General features: G+C 44.3%; 1 protein-coding gene across 7 annotated transcripts; it reads right to left on the bottom strand.

Moving 5' to 3' along the window:
- Positions 1-11,181: 11,181 nt before the first annotated feature.
- LOC147894079 (putative protein ABIL1) lies at positions 11,182-17,354 on the bottom strand. 7 transcript variants are annotated; one of them, XM_087384801.1, is made up of 9 exons: positions 16,781-17,354; positions 16,613-16,695; positions 16,372-16,522; positions 16,144-16,243; positions 15,959-16,051; positions 15,744-15,837; positions 15,513-15,553; positions 15,239-15,342; positions 11,182-11,477 (listed from the first exon to the last, which is right to left on the bottom strand). In XM_087384801.1, exons 1-9 carry the CDS (start codon positions 16,880-16,882, stop codon positions 11,319-11,321), a joined length of 927 nt encoding a protein of 308 aa, XP_087240927.1. In that variant the 5' UTR covers positions 16,883-17,354; the 3' UTR covers positions 11,182-11,318. The 7 variants fall into 7 exon arrangements, with proteins under 7 accessions (XP_087240927.1, XP_087240925.1, XP_087240926.1 ...); XM_087384799.1 differs by having other exon boundaries at positions 15,959-16,072; positions 16,781-17,353; XM_087384800.1 differs by having other exon boundaries at positions 15,974-16,072; positions 16,781-17,353.
- Between the last annotated feature and the right edge of the window lie 299 nt (positions 17,355-17,653).

The following is a 17,653-nucleotide window of genomic DNA, read 5'->3' as shown; positions in this document are numbered from 1 at the left end:
GGGCAACCCTGACGCACTGATCTCTCCAATCGAAAATGCTCTCCCATCCTGCCATCGATGATGACCCTGCTGGTAGCTGTCCTGTATAGCGCTGAGATACCCTGAATCCATCCTACTGGGAATCCCAGTCTCTCCAAAGTACCCTCCAGGAAGAACCAGTCCACTCGATCGTAGGCCTTCTCAAAGTCGAGAAGTAGAATGGCTAAGTGCGACCTGCTGTGCTGAGCCCACTCCGTCACCTCTGAGAAGGTAAAGACATTATCCAGGATACTGCGATCCTGGACAAAGCCTGTCTGAGTGTCATGAATGAGGTCAGGAAGTAGTGGCCAAACTCTGGCACTGATCATCTTGGCAAGGATTTTGTAGGCAGTGGTGAGGAGAGTGATCGGGCGCCACTGACGGATCTCCTGTCGGTCTCCTCCCTTCGGGATGAGGCAAATCAATCCAGAAGAGAGGCTTTCGGGCATATGTCCGCTGCTGAAAATCTTCTAAAGGGCTGCTAGGAGGGGCTGATGGATCTGATCCCAGAAAGAGGTGAAGAAAGCGCGAGAGAGCCCATCCTCGCCAGGGCATTTCTGCCCATCGATGGCCAACAAGGCCTCCTGCATCTCGACAGTGGTGAACGGAGCCATCAGCGTCGTCTGCATGCTGGGCTGAACAAGGGCTGGAATGTGCCTCCACACTTCCTCGCGGGAGCGGCTAGAGCGGCGGGCAAGCTGCTCCTGCTGGAAAAGAGTCCTATAGAAGTCGGTAGCCAACCCCAAGACCTCTTTCGAGTCAGAAACGATGTGCCCCTCCACTGTCTTGAGACTCCGGAGCTGATCACCTCTGCTGCCCTCTGGCCATGCGTCCTGAAGAACTCCTTGCTCATCTGATCGCCCTTTCGAGCCCAGTAGGAGAGGGAGGCGTGATAAGAAAACTCCGAGCGACGCTGGAGAGTCTCCTCAAGAAGGGCTCTAGCTCGAAGGGCCTGGATCCGAAGCTCCTCCTTCGAACCCGGAGCTGCCTGCTGGAGTCACTGAATGGAGGCGAGGTCCCTACGAAGAGCTCTCTCTCTGCCCCACCACTCCTAGCGAACCTGAAGGGCTGCGAGCTGGCAAATCTGGCTGGACTCCTGCAAAGCCTGTGCCACCGACTCTACCAGATCCACGCACTTGCCCCAATCTTTGTCCCAAAGGCTACCGATACTGCTGCGCACCTCCTCCCTAGAGAAGATGGAATCAGGAATTCTGCACGAATGGGGAGGAAGGAACTGAGCTGCCGAGTCTAGTGCTAGGAGCACAGGCGCGTGGTTGGAGAGTGTCGTCCTTGGCACTATACCCACTTGACCACCTCTGCTGATGGCCCAATCACTGACATAAAATCTGTCCAGTCTCTCCAGGAGTCTACCTCCTTCCCTGCGGAAGCCCCACGAGAAGTCTAAACTCCCATGCCATCGTCGGAAGGACGGGTCTCTCCAGCTGTCCCTACCACCTATCGTGAAGATAAAGGAGTCCCAAGGGGACTGCTCTGCTTGAGCTATACCTGTAAACTCTGGTCCTCGGCCCTGCTGGTCCTCCAAAGCCTCCAGATTGTTGAAGTCACCTCCAACAATCTAGGAATCCATGTCTGGGAGAATCTCTGTGAGTGTCCTCCAGAAAGTGGCTCTGCATCGGAGGTCTGTGGGTGCATAGATGTTGAGGACTCCTATTTTGGAGCCCTCCAACTCTAGGCCAACCCAAAGTGCTCGGCCTGGGATCAACGTACCATGACCAAAAACTCCCTGGGCAAATGGCTCGCACACGGAAGTACAAACACTGCCACTCCTCCCCTGTGCTCCGATCGAAGGCTCCCAATAAGTGTGAGAGCGTCTAGGGAGGATCTTCCCGCAACTACGGGAGTGAGCCACTGAAAGCTTTTGCTCCTGGAGCAAGAGTATATCCAAGCGACCAATCACTGCTGGCTGAAGTTCCTGTCTCAAGATGAGCTTCCTAGGACCACAGGTGCTAGAAGAATGAAACCTGTTCACATTCCAGGAGACAAGGTGTAAGCTCATGATGAAGACTGGTAGGCTGCGAACAACTGTCTGCTCGCGGCTGAGGTCGATGAAGAGGCTGAAGTTTCGGAGTGAAGGCGCTGATGCTTTTATGAGGGTTTAGAGGGGGAGGCGGGGTCATCCTGCCCATTCTTCAGAACTTTTAGCAAAGGCGTGAGGCCTTTGGTGCCATGGACAAACGCTTTCTCGAGCCAACTCGAGATCTCTGAAGTGGTCATCCCATAGAAGGCGCGAAGTTTCTGGGGAGTCCAGGCTCTGACATCCTGGGATAGGGGCCACGACAGAGGGGGTCTGAGGATCACAATCAATTTGAAACGCTTGGCGGCGCATCGCCACCGCAGGCGCACGTTACCCTCGGACCACTAAGTCTCAAGAAGCTGTCCACCCGATGGGCCTATCTAAGAGCAAATCTGAGCGTGCGTCTGCTCTCTGAGAGCCTCCCAAACCGAGTCGTCTGTCCAGGTTTCGGTGCCGTTGCTGAGAAAGGTGAAAGCAAAGCTGGGGCCATCCCTTGGGGCCAAGGCTGCGATCTTCCCATCCGCCCCTTTACGGAGCAGGAAGATACTGATGTCGAGGTAAGCAGGGAAGGTCCCGAGGTCGGTCCCGAGGTCAGCCACATCCAAGTAATCCCAGGGACCAGATCTGTAGAAGTCGCGAGGAAGCTCTCCCTCCTGGAGCTGAGGCCCGCCAGAGTCTGCAATTGAGGGGGTCGGGCTAGCAGACAGGGAAGACTGCTCCAAGGGTGCTGCAGACTCGGGATGGCCTGCCTGGGGTGGGGAAGTGGAAGGAGGCTGAGGGGTAGGCGACTCAGGCTCCACGGAAGCGGCTAGCAGGGGGGGCGGAGGAGGGGGAGTGGGGGTTGCTCGCGGTTGAGGAACCACCGGTGCAGCTGACATTGCGGGAGAACTGAGAGGGGCGGGGGAGGGGGGATGGGGCTGGAGCTGGGACTGGGGCTGAAGAGGAAGAGAAGGGGGTTGAAGAGGAAGAGGCGGGGGCTGATGCTGCGGGTCGGGAAGAGAAGGTTGCGGCTGGGATAGGGGCTGGGGCAGAGTGGAAGGGAGCTGGGGATCGGAAAAGGGGGGGACCTGAGGTTGCGGAGGGCGGGCTACAGACGAAGAAGAAGCTCTCCCAGGACCCTGGGGCGGCTGTCTGTAAGGTCTCTGAGGCGCTGCTCCAGGTAGGGTAACCTCTGCCTCTTTGCCTTTGTCAGAAGTCTTCTTATTCTTCTCTCTTTTCCTTCTGACCTCGGTCCAGCCGCCAGCCACCTCTGGAACGGGCTCCGACTGCCTCTGCTCTTCCTGACTTAGCAGTTTTTTGAATCACTTGGCGTAGCAGTTTTTTGAATCCGCAGATACGATACTGTCCCGTATTAAGATGTATTTGGTTTAGACTCCCGATCGAGTTACCATCGTACGCAGTTACACTGAACTTTGCTCTATGTTTCGCAATAGAGAGCTTACTCGCTTATAATTCGCTCCACTGCGCCTTTGAATAGAGTGGATACTTAGGTGCCTTTGATGTCCGAAGTTGTCCACCGATAGATGCTCAGAAAGCCTGTTTGGTCCAACGTTACGTTTCACTGGCTGTCTCTCGCAAAAAATGAGCAGCAGCTCTAGTATTTCGTAACGTATAGCAGCTCTAGCATGAGCAGCAAATTCCTACCCTTCTCGGCCTGCTCGTATAGACATTCTAGCTGGGAGCAACCATTCAGTTATCCAAATACCGCGAGCACAGGGACGTAGTAACACTCCTCTGCCACAGTTCCCTCCTCTACTAGTTCCCTCTGCACACGTTAGTATTAGACGCACACGTGATGATATTTTATGTGAATTCAGCTACTACTACATCGTTTTGGGAAATGCTTCATGGTTTGGAAGCGAAAAAGCAAGCGGGAATGAGGCCTAGCCTTACAGTTCTCGTTGCACTTCCTGCCGTTAGCCCAGCACTATAGTGCCGGGACAATCACACTATGAGAGTAGGAACTAGCGAGCTCATAAGCTAGTGAGCTTTGAACAATACTTGAACGACGTAGTGTTACTTTGTCATCACTAGATGCAATTTACTCCATTTTGCTCATACGGAGCTTTCATCAATGTTTAACGTTTCTACAATTATTCTACTGTGTACACGATCAAGAACTTGCTTAACGGACGTGGAGTTCATAAAAATGTAATGAATTGTGTAGCTTTGTCTACTGGTGCTTGAAAACCACCCAGAAGTGCCACAGTTCGTTGTTAAGCTCTACACTGCGTTGATTTGAACATTTCTCCATTGCTAGAGAATGAGAAGTTGGGGACAGCTTTACCTTGAACGTATCTGGCCAAGCCTTCATGATCTTTGGAACGACGTAGAGTTGCTACCTCTTGTAGCACGAATATCTTTTCCCTTTTCTTTGTACTACCTCTTGTAGTAAAAAGCAAACCACCTTGATTGATGGACGAGAACATTATTTATGCGTTAGTAATGAAGCTTTGGACCCCAGTTACCCACTCGTTGCAGTCCTCTGTTCTTGAACAAACGAGCATGAGCAGCCTTTTGTTTTCATACTTTGGCTTGATGGCAGATTATAAACCACTATCCACACACCCGAAACACAGCTCGAGTTCTGTGGATCCATGTTGGGATTTTGTTTGGTGATCACGTAGGAATTACTTGCTGGAACATAGTCCCATACTCTACTTGGAACTTGGAATTATAAGTGGAAAGTAGAAGGATGGATCGACTATGTGAAGATTTAGACCTGATATATCAATGCACTGCATAATTTATGCATGGGTATGTAGAAAGGAAACTTCTCCTTAAATGGGTATTATGTATATAAGTTGAGCGAGCTTGCTTAATGCCTTTTCCTTTTTTAGTGATGTTCCCACAGGTAATTCTTTCATAAAGGGATTGCTTGGTAGTGTAGTTTTAGGAGGCTTGTCCTTCAAAAAGGGATTACTTGGAAGACTACAGCTTCACCGGGACACTCTTTAGTTTATTGTTAGGCTTAATGCTTGGCCAAATATATTGCATGTCATTTTTTGGACTAATTGATATAGAAGGGGGTTTTCCTAGTCATTACTTATATGAGGAAAATCTTTTTTATTGACATAATTTTTTGCTAAGCTTTGGAAGCAATCCTTTTACTGGGAGAATGGATATTATAGGAGGTCACTTTAAATTTGCTTGAAAAGAATAGTATAAAGATGGCATTTCCTGTATTGTAGAGATTGATGACTTTGTTAGGTTTAGGATTTGGGTGACTTTGGTAGGATTTCAGTTTTGACCATATGGTCAGATTGTTTTGGCATTCTTTAATCCTAGCTGATAAACACTGTACCATTGGAACTTGGAATTTGTCTTCAAACTCGAACAAGGGAATGGGAAACATGACAAGAAAGAGCAATGCCTTTGATGATTATTATTTGAGGATTTCTTTATGGTATTGTTTATAATAAATTTTCCTTTATGGTGAATGGATTGATGCTTTTAGGTGCCACTTGCCTGGCCTCTATGCTATCCTCCTACCCATTGGCATCATATTATCACAATATGTTATGCTAGGATGCCATTGACGTTTGAAGAGATTTTCTGACCCTATGTTCTAGATTATTCAAGTGAAAAATGGGATCATCTTGGATATATGTTGAGTCAAGATATATATTTTCTGCCCTTTGATCTAAATATATGCAGGTTTATATCCATCATTTTTTGGGGTTCTTATGCAGACCTAACATGATGCAATATCATGATTGGTTGAGATTTGATCAAAAGATTTAGTTGGAATACCCAAATTTATGGTTTACTGGAGATTCCCAATTATTAATTGGATTTCACTAACATTTTATATGCATATCTTCATATCTTTTATTGCCCACCTCTGATTACTATTGAATAGTAAAATGCTAAGATTTGATTATGCTAATCTAGATCAAGTGACAGGGATAACAATTGTGTGCCGGTATTGAAGCTTGCAGTCCCACAATTCATAGTGTACATGTTCTAACGTGCTATGTTTGTGGATGGATACAGTTGAGTCGGCATACCTCTCCATCAGGTTTACATTAGAGAATCTAAGGCATGAAGACATGGTGTTGGCAAATTTGAGAAGCACTCTACAACGGATTTTCTCGAAGTATTGTTAAATATAATTGAACTCTCTATTGGAGACTAAACATCAGTATCATTGTACTTTTTGTAATGTATTGATATAAATGTGAGTATAATATTTAACTCTCACTTTGACACCTTATTAAGAGGAATAGTATGATATGGATCATTTGCACTTATGAGGTATTGAGAGGTTGGTTATTAACGGATTATTCTCACTAGTTGTTTGAAAAGGGCAATAGTAGATGCTTGTAATTGATTTACTTTGACATTGAAAACTAGTCCATTAGTATAATAGAATAGATGTTTGATAGGCTGAACATACATACACACACACACACACACACACACACACACACACACACATTTTTTTAGTGAAAACTTTTGATTGATTATATTACAAGAGTAGTGACCTCAAAATGAGGCAACCAAAATTACATCAATTGAAAATCTCAGTGTATGCTAGATATACATCATGATCTATGCTGCGCGCTTGAAAGCAATCAAAGAAGGATTGTTGCAAAGAATGCTTAAAGAAGCCAAACAAGGAAAATATAGGATCACCAAAGACTTTATAGTTCTTGTCTGTCCATAAATTCTAGAGTGCCCAATAGAATACCCAAACAAAGAAACGATGAAACTCCAGTCCGAGTGGATGAAAATCAAAGAGTCAGAAAGAATTCCCAAAAGGAACAGTCAGGAATCTCACTCACAGGCATTGCCGAAGAAGATCAATGAACTCATGAGAACATGGACAAAACCAGAATAAATGAGGCATAGTCTCTTGAGAACTCAAACATTTGTGGCAACGAGTAGGAGCAATGTGTCTATGAGCCAACATCTGTCCAGATGGAAAAATGCCCAGAAGCACTTGCCAAAAGAAAACCTATTGTCGAAGAGGAGTTTTGTAGGCCCAAAGCTGCTGTAATCTCTTTCTCCACCACTTGGTTGGGCGATGCATTCGCCAAATAGAACTGCCTTTCTCTAAAACCCAAGGTTGAGGCAAAATGATTTTATACAATGCAGGCACCATAATCTGAGATAGCCTCAAAGGGTGAGAAGAGGACCCTGGAGAAGTCAAAGTCCAATCCTCCAACTTGTCCTGAAGTTTCAAAGGAGGAATCGGAACAAAAGACAAAATCATATAAGCAATTTTTTGCCACAAAGCACGATAATGGGAGCCCAACCCATACTGTGTAGCTGCCAGAGAAAAAGGTAGCATAGAGCCATCATCATGAATAACATCAACAATAGAAGTAATGCCCTTAAATGAAACAAAGTAGGAATGGCAAGGTTCCTGTAAAGCCAGTGGAGACTGAAAATATGTCGATCAGTGAATGCTTTCAGCTCGCAAAGAATTACCCAGCAAAGACTGTCGACCATGCCATTCCAGATGAGAGAGGACGTGCATCTAATCAAGAAGCAAATCGGAGACCAAAGGGCAGCTAGGCAAAGTGCCATCGATGCGACCAAATGAGAAATCCCAGTAATTGATTTGCCAGTGACCAAAGGCAGAAATACTGATATGTGGGACTAGAGATCTAATCATAAGAGCCCAAGGCTGATCACGTTGCAGAAATTATAGCAATATTTTTCCCCTGTGAGCAAAGATGTGCACCTGGATTTTCATGAAGTTCAAACCACCATGCATCATAGGAGAACAAAGTTGATGCATTGAAAGCAGCCTGATACTTTTTCTGCCATGTTTGGAATGCCAAAAGATTTCCATAATGGCAGACATGAAAGAAGTAAGATTTGCCTTGGTGAACATGATCAAAGGCAAATAAAATTGACACAAGGATGGACTGCACTATCTGAAGCCAAACATGCAAAGGCTAGGTTGCCAATTTCTAATACTCTAGATTTTTTTGAAGCTTGACCATCACCCAATCAGTTTGTTGACACATGCGCACACGCACGCGCACACACACACACACATGCCATGCCATCTATGTTCACACTTTGTGCCCAAAACCATTAAAAAGATGTAATACATGTGCTTGCAAGGAACATATACCATTTGTTTACTTTCTCTCTTCTGAAATCCTTTGCAACTGCAACATGGTAAATGTGATATTCATACCGATTTCTCTAGACCAATTTGTACTAACATAAAACATAGGTGATTCATTTCACAACAAAATGGTTTCACGAATAATAGCAGTATCCAAATTCTAGCCCTTCTCTATGTTCTCATAAAATTCCTTTGTTAGCTTGGACCTCCATTTCACTACCTTGCCATCTCTTAACCTAGGTCGAATACCACTCGGGACCTCTAGGGCATTTGAAGTTGTTCGATTCAAATGGCCATTTGTCACAAAACCATTTGCCAGAAGCATTTGCACCTTATGTTGCAAACCTGTCCCATCTTCCATAGGCCATACTCCTTCTATTGGGCCTAGCACGCCTATCACTAGACTTTCATAAACATTCCAAGGATGAATATTTGATGTACTACAAAACCAGATATATGCCATACTCCTTCTACAGGGCCTAGCACTCCTATCACTAGACTTTCATAAACATTCCAAGGATGAATATTTGATGTACTACAAAACCAGATATATCACTCCTTAATGCCACTAGGATATCTACGTCACCCCCAAAAGCATGGGACAGGTGCTCCAAAATTACTCTTACCTTACTCTTCACAAATGTATTGTCCACATCTTCCACTTTGGCTAGGCAAGCGTCCAAAACAAGTGATTTTTTTGTTTGGTTGCATTCTACGAAATACAAGGGATTTTTTTTTTGCTAGAACAGGCCATGCCAGTACGGCCTATTCTATTTTAAAAAATTGCCTTGTGTAAATATATTTTTCTTTGAATGGCTCTGCAAAATTAGCCCTCTGTCTATGCAAATGAAGGAAATTTTTAGGGCTTGGTCTCTTGGTTTTGGGTGTAAACAAAACCAAAATTTTTTAGTGGAGCAATGGCTAATGCATGAGAGACATTCAATGTTCATTGAAATGGTAAATTTTTTCAGCTAGAACAATCCATGAAGACGGCGCAACCTATTTTAGCTTTTGAAAATTCCATTTCAATGGGGATTTATCCTTGCATTTCTCTCATGCATTAGCTCTACATGGCTTGTTCTATCTTTTAAAAAAATAATTTAAAGCAAAGATGGAGGGCTTCATATGCAAGAAAAAACCTCATCTTATGTATGAGAGCCATGCAAGGAAAAAACCTCTGCTTATATATGAGAGTTATGCAAGGAAAAAACCTCCACTTATATATGAGAGGCATGCAAGGATGGAGGGCTTATGTATGAAAGACATGTAGGAGAGCTGGTGCAACCTCTTCTAGCTAAAGCAATTTGCCTTTCCATTCAAAGAGGCTTTCCCTACTTTTCGAATAAATATTGCATTGAAGGAACAGTCTGCATTTCTAAATGAGCATTGCTTGCAAATATGCCCTAATTTGCAAACTTCACCTCAAGGATGCACAAAGCAACTTTCAAGAATAACTCCTTGACTAAATTTTTTGTCTATGGTTGTGACTCTTCTTTCTTGGATTGGTCCCCCAAAAATCCTCGATACTTTGTTATTGGTTGTCTTTTGTTTACATCTCGTGCATGATATTCACGCTTACCACAATAGCACTTTTTATTCTTTACCTTGTTTTATCATTAAAAGAGTCCTTGCCTCTACTCGTAATGTGGTGCATCTCTTACAAAGATGCTCATAAATTTTTGTAATCAATTTGCGTGGTAGATGAAAGCTCCGAGGCTACAATATATGTACTTGAAATGATCAAGATCTATAGCAAGTATCATATTTGTACTTATACTAGGAAGGATTCCACCTTGCCCTCTCCTATAAGTAGCCCATTGAAGTCAATAGCCCATTGAAGTCAATAAAGTCAACTTGACGACCTCCATGACCATAGGCTTGTGTCCTACAAATGTGAAGGCAAGAGAGGAAACTTTATATGCCACAAAACAAATGCAAAATGTTGCAATCTTAATACATAATTACTCATGGCAAACCCATTATTAATCAACACAATCACAAACGTGCAAAGACAAAAACTTGGGAATGCAAGAGGCATGCAAAATTTATCTGCAAGTGGCTTTATTACTATGATCCTCTTGGTTATGCATGATAGGTATTCTTGTAATAAGCCTCTTGGCTATCTAACCAATTTACCCTTCATGCTCTAGTGAGAGTCCCTCATATATAGTTGTCGCTTTTTATGTTCTACATTGATTAGCTACAAACATACAAAGTCAACAAGTAATTGTTGCCCAAATGCAAAATTAATGTTTGACAGGATAAACTTACTAATTGTGGAAGAATAGAAGTAAATTGTTCTGGAAGAGTAGAAGTAGATTGTGGAGAAAGAGTAGAAGCAAAGTATGGGGAATGGTACAAAATGAATGAAATAGAAGCACAAGTGGTAGAGTCTACACAAGTTTTGAATCATGATAAAGGTGGGGATGAAGGCATCAATTAAAACTTTTAACTCCACTCCAATCTAACTAGGCATTCTTGGAAGGCAGAGTGACCCAAATGAGCCTAAGCTCACACCTATAAAGGCATACGGTGTCTCAATTCTAAGACTCCCCTAATTATACCAAGGTACTACATGTCCTAACTGTCCCAAGGTTAGAATACATGACCATAACTTAACCTTACCTCCTAAAACTAGCCACATTATGTCCAAACATGGACATAACACCTATGAGCATTGAATCATTATGTAGAAAAATATATATCTTGACTTTGATAGACTATTTTTCTAGAAAGGTGTGAATTGTATGCATTACTCCACGTCATCCATTGACATTTCACTATTGAAAGTTGCTCGTTCATCTAAAAATGACTTATAGACCTACTTACTGCCACAAAATCATAGGCCAAAGTCTGAATCTTAATTACTTAATTACAATGAAGCCAAATGTTTATGCTCTTCTTCCCTTCAAACTTTTCCTAGAAAAGATAGTGTTCTCATAAGGCCATTCAATTTCAACAAGCACAAAGGCAAGCAAAAATACACATCCTCTATGTGACATACAAAAACATTATTAAATGCACAACATCAAATACATATAACTAATATGCCTGGGCCCCCTTGAAAGCAGCAGCCCATGTCAAATAGACACTGGGCACATTTTCAAAAGACAAATCGTTTTGAGCACACCCAGCAGCAGTCACCGATCAAAAAAGTTACCAATACATACACCAATACTAAGTATGTCCCCTTGCCTTTCCACTTCGCCGCCTTCCAAGCAGTGATGAAAGAAGACTCTTGCTTCGACCTGTTAAAGGGGGTCGATGTGCATCAATGTGTTTCTCATTGAAGGACACGTGTGATGATAAAGGCTTCGAAGAATCAAACAGAGAAGCCTGCAAGCAAACAAAAAGTAAAAGATCAACTCAAAATAGATAAGCACGCAATAAGCTGATCAAAAAGTACAAAATGTTCTACACGAACACACACACAAGCAATAAATCAATTCTTTCAGTTACCAGGCTTCCTAAGATCGCTCTGAAGGACTGAAAGGAGTTCACAGATAGATGACAGGACAAGGACTAATCTTAGAGTTACAAGCCAGAAAAGAGTGCAGGAGAGCCTGAACCATAGTCTAAACTGGTTAGGTTGGTATTCAAAGGTTGATTAGCTTTTTAATTGCTTAAATTGCAACTTTTAAAATGTCCCTATGACCCACGCAGGATCCATCTACCCTTACAATGAGAAACAATATCATTTAAGGCCTGACCAACGGTTGGTTTGGATCTTGTACCTAAAGATTAAAGTCTTTAGGTGTATTAGGTACGTTCGCTACTGTAGGTACGTATTTGGTACGTTAGGGTTTTCTTTCTTCTTTTTTTTTGGAGGGGGAGGGGGGGCATAAAATCGTTGTATGGCGCCTATTTTGAGAATCTCCTCTCGCTGTTTGATGTCTACTCTTGTCCACCTCTGTACCCTGTTTGTTTTACTTGGTGGGCTCTGTCTGCTAACTCTCGTTCAGCCTTGGCTGCCTACATCCCACAAAACCCTCTTGGTCCTTGGGCAAGTCCTTGCTGCCCTGCAAATTGCAATACATGTAAACATTGCCGGTGCAAGGCTGTATAAGCCAACTGGGTGCAGCATTAGGCTAAAAGTGCGTGGGCTGCAACGAGCAGTGCTGCGTTCAGAGCATGAAGTCTGGACAGGGGCGCATTGAAGTGCAGAGCATGGACAGCTACGTTTCTAGAGATGGTGCTACGTGCAGTGCCCTATGTTTCTTGAATCTCATTCCAGATACCCACTACCTCATCACTATAATACTATTTAGTATGTAATATGCATGTGAGTTCTATAATCCAATGTATTAACATTGATAGTTTCATATATACTTACATACATATTCAAAGTTTCGTACCTCACAATCAGGGTCTAAGGCTTAAAATCCTAAACTAGTAACTCATACGTGTTCTACTATTTTTTGACCAAAATGTCACACCCTAAAACTCTCAAGTTTAGGTTAGTTCTAGAGGCCATGTCCACAATGCTCACCAGGAGATCTAAATGGCCTCAAGTCTTGCCTCATGAATCTTGTTATCTCCCCTAGCACACCAAGGCTCACCATAAAGTTCACTGAAGATGTTGGTTATGTGAGAAGAAAGGACCAAGAATAACGCTGTTCATGTTAGAAAGAAAGAAAGATATATCAACGTCTTTGGGGCGCACAAGCCTATGAGACAAGGTACAATAAAAAAAGTAACTCAAGGACTCACACAAGGGCTCACTACGGCCCTTGCTGAGTACAATGTTAAGAAACTCAAGAACTAGGACTTAAAACTCAAGACCCAGAGATGCTGAGAGGGAGCAGGAGATGTGCCATGGCAAGCCTCTGGTTGGATGTGAGTATCTGTCTTTGCAGGGTCGTATGTGGCCTGCATGATCTCTGTATCCGATGAGCCACATCAAGAATGATACCATGGCTCTGACGGTCCCCTCTGGTTAGAGCAGAGATAGGTTGGACCTCCATCATGTTGCTCTCGTCAACCTCTGTCCGATGCGTGATCTCCGTGTCTTTGGGTCCACAAGTCCATGTCGTCTCTTCTTACTAATCCATTATGCCCTCATATCAGCTATCTCCTCCTCCTCCAATCCACTATGCCCTGGGGCAGACTCAAACCTGTAGGAGCTTGTGACATGCCACTGTGTCCAGTCTAGCTCTTTCGCCTATGTCACCATTACCTCTTGCTAAATAATCTGTCTCAGCAGGGTCTCTGTGTGTCGTCGCATCTAAATCAGAAGAGACCAATGCAAACCCGATCCTGAAAGTGGATCAGCGGAGAACATGGCCCAAAACACTGTCCCTCCTGCAAAAGGCAAGTGAGATTGTCCACGAATCTCATAGTAGATTGGGCATGTACATAAGACGTGCTCCCTCTATCTCCACCTCCAATGTGCATAGCTTGCAGATCCGCTGCTCTCTAGGTGTGCATTTGGCTCTCCTTGTCTCAATCCTCAGCTGATGGCACGAGACTCTTAGCTGCCCAATGATTCTTCAATGCATGTGAGACTCGTCTGTCCTCCAAGTACTGAGGTCCGATAATCACTCCGTGCTCTGATACTCTCAAGAGGAGGTCGTGACAGAACAGGTCCCCCCCCCCGCACCCCCAAAAAAAATCCGTGATGTATGCAGCTGGAATAGCTCCAATTGTAGAAAACAGCCCCCCCCCCCCCCAAAAAAAAAAGTCCGTGATGTATGGAGCTGGAGTAGGTCCAATTGTATGATACAATTAATCTCATCTTGTGGGACTAGGGGGAACGGGGTATCTGAACTATACTGAAAAGGAGGGAGTCAATCCATCTGAATACCCTAACTAGCAAACCATTTAGATATGTGTGCACACTGCATACTAGGCCTTGCTAACCCCTCTATTCGCCAGTCATCTGGATGACTCTAGTGCCAATCTCGATAGTCTCCAGCTAGGGAAGGCCCACACCCTATGAAGATAGACAACAGTCGACCCAAGCCTAGTCAGCCGACCCAGGTCAGGTCGGCTGACCCGACCAGGATTCAGCCAACCCTGGCGCTCTGATCAGCTGTTCCAATCTGGCTCCATGCCTCAGGAAACCTGCCCCAGATCTAGCCGGAATCAGACCCTGAAATGATTCTGGAGGACCTACGAGGACATGACAGCGATCATTTGCCACAACCAAAGTTGAATAATGATTGCCAAGGATCCTGTGTTTCATGCTCAAACAAAGCATATCGAAGTTCAGTACACTGTACCATTTCATCAGGAAGCTGATCTAGGACAAGCAAGCTGAGCTTGTGAAGAATTCTCTCGGAGAGTAAATGCGCATTATACGATGCACGTGCATGGGCAGACAGTCTGGTCATTGAGAGACGCCCCTCAGCATGGGGCAGAGCAATATTGCAAGCAGCACCTGCCTGCATACTTGGAGCAGTACCTTCAGCCCACTTGCTCGGTGGAGTTTTATAAATCTATCTGCTGTGTATTTCCAGATTGAGTTTCGCTTTTGTGTGTAGTTGTTGAAAGATTGGCAACTGTTGTCAGATCCTTACATCCATGCTCCACTGTGAGGACTAACATTTATTATGCTGTTCCTATTTTCTGACCGTCAGTCGCATTGAGATATCCACGTTCTCTAATATTAGTCTCAGCCTTTTAAGTCCTGAAACATCAACTACAGGAGCCCACTCAGCTGTCCACAAGCGTGCTATTTTTGTCTTAGTGAAGAGCCTAGGGCAGTGCATCACCGTCGCTCAATGTTGAAGCGGCTTACATATCCCCCCCCCCTCCTTGAAAAAGGGCTCTATATTCAGAAAGAAGAATGTGATTGCCTCGTAACAGTTTTCCTTTGAGAATGGTGGAGATATCATAAGACTAGAATAAGCTTTGAGTAAGAATGAAAAGAAACAACCCATTTTTTCCTTCAAATATAGAACTTGTTAAGACAACCCGTGTTTAAGTTGAACAATAGGAAGACCACTCCACATTGCCCTTGGAATCCACATTGATACATGTTGGCAGCAAAGAGTAAAGAAGCCACATGCAATGGACAAAGAAGACCTACAAAGGGCAGTATAAAAGCTAAAAGCTCTAAACCAAAGATTTCATGCAAAAGAAATCCAGAAACCTACCTGGCCATGTCCACGAGGCTGGCCTTTTGATGCAGGTGACAAGATAGTTGTTCCACTTGAAGAACCCTCCATACGTTCAGTTGAATGAGCCGGCACATCATGATCTGCCATGCAACCATCCAAAGTTGTAAACGGTTAAGGATAAAGTTGATTCCTAGCTAAAAAGGCTGCCACTGAAGGAGAATTACAGAGTGTTTAGGACCTGAAATGAATTTCAACATATCTGGGGACAAGACTTGTTCTCCCATAACATTATTAGGTGTGGAAGAGCTACCTGAAATGGAATCCCCAGATGCCGTGCCAGATGGTGCCAATCTGTATCCATTATTTGCACCGTAAGACTCAAAGTCTGTGCAGGAATTGAATGAATTTTTCTGAGTCCCCAAACCCCAAGCATCCACCCTTTAGACCACCCGTTTCTTCCACCCTTTGCCTGACCCGTTTCCTCCTTTACCCCACCCTACCACTCCTGTTTCCTATCTCTCTAGTTGCCAGAGGTACTTACCTGCTTTTGCCCTGTTGAACGATAGGAGTCCCCTTTGTAGCTGTAAAGGGATTAGCTGCTAAATGCCATGACAAGGTTCTCCCAGTATCAGCAACTGCAAAAGGTTACCAAAATAGGCACCCTAATAAAACCATGTGAGCAAGACTACCCGTTTATGCTTTCCTTTATAAAGTTTACCCCCCAACGGAATTATCTCCTCACGTCGAACACCCCACGACTTTGGTTCATACCAGGGCGAGGCACCTCAGATTCAGGTTCTTGCAGCAACTCAGTCCTCCTTTCTCGCTTGGTCTCCTGATGGTGTTGATCTTTACAATCGGGCATGGCATCTGTTTCATCACCAGAAAGTTTTAATCTGCCATTATTGCTGGGTTAGAATGCCCATTGAAAGAGCCTTCACCTGGCAGAACGTAATGCTTGTGATATCTCCGGTTTACTTTATGTTGCCGTTGCCGGTCGAGACCTTCAATATATGTATGCTCTTGGCATGTGTGTATCCTCTGTAAACAAGACGTTAATTGTATTAAATATCCTCAGGGTACTAACAACCAACTCAAGGAGAGCTAAGCAAATTTCGATAAGATGGGACTTATATTAGTTTCTTGGCTCGGCTGAATCTAAAGCATACCTGTGCCAGACCAGCTACTCGGATTTCTGCTGTAGATATCTCGCTGGTTTGTTCAGATAACACTTCATTCAGCTTGTAGGCAACGGTACCCAGATGATCTACTGCATTTACAAGAGCCTTAATGGTGTAATCTTTCAAGTTGTCCAGAACCCTGCATTGACATTTCCAAGCATAAAGACCTTCTTTGAAGGCAGCGTCAAGGCGTTACCAAAAGAACTCGTCAGTGTGAGGGAATGCATACACTTGCTTTTGGTCGTTGAAAAGATACGATGATTCGCAATATTCCGCTGCGGAATACAGCTGAGGCCGTAAATTTTTCAACTCCTGCAATCCACATTTCAGACAGTTCATTCACGGTATGCAGCATGCGACTGTAAGCTAAGCATGCGATACGAGGAAAAAGCGAAACCTGTAGAGCCATGAAGAAATGACGGCTGCCCTGCATCGAGGCTTCATCGTATGTCATGGGTGGATCGGGGCCGGTAGGAGATGGGGATGAGAAGCGGTGCATGGTGCCGAATAGCAAAGCTTCTAAAACCAAACAATCGTGGAATTGCCCCTGTCGATCCGCTTTCTAAATCTTTTTCGACCTGAGATCGCAAACAAATTCAAGATCACCTACAAGTCGCAAGTCGTGGCCCTATCTGTATCGTCTACGCCGTCGTCGGCGTGAACATGCTTGTAATTCAGTCCCGCTTCGAAATGGCAACATCAAATCCGCTTCAACACAAGGCCGCTCAAGCTATGGTTTTGTGAGTTATAGCAGATTGTGGAGCGTTTGAGGCTGGGAATTTGCTCGGAATGTGAACAAACTACGAGACGCCATAGCCAGCAAGCAGGTTCTGCTTGTATACTAAACAGGTTCGCTGTACATCACTGCAGCATTGTTTTTATGCCATGAAAGTATGTTTTTGGAGAGAGAACTTCTACGCAGATCTACTTCAAGTACAAGACTAAGGGGATGCGGATGCGAATCTTTTTGTCATCATTACTCCCTTCAAAGTCGCTCACCATCTGAGCCGTTTGATCGAATCCCCTTAAAATCCATAAAATGGTGTGGTTGACTTGTCAAGAACTTCCAAATTCAGTTGCAAAAATCCATGCATGCTCACATGTCCTCAAGTTCCACACTAGCCCATCACATCAAAGGTAAATTTGCAAAAATCAACCCTCCTTGCCCCATCTACTTCTATTTGTCTTTTTCCTTAAGATGTGCCACCTCAAATTTAACATCGTTTTCCACATGGAAGTTGTCACTTTCAAGTAACAAGTAGACATTCTC

Source organism: Dipteris shenzhenensis, chromosome 14 (assembly GCF_047967505.1).
Source record: "Dipteris shenzhenensis isolate YYH24624 ecotype China chromosome 14, Dip_SZ_1.0, whole genome shotgun sequence".
NCBI lineage: Eukaryota > Viridiplantae > Streptophyta > Polypodiopsida > Gleicheniales > Dipteridaceae > Dipteris > Dipteris shenzhenensis.
This window is presented reverse-complemented; position numbering and strand designations above follow the sequence as displayed.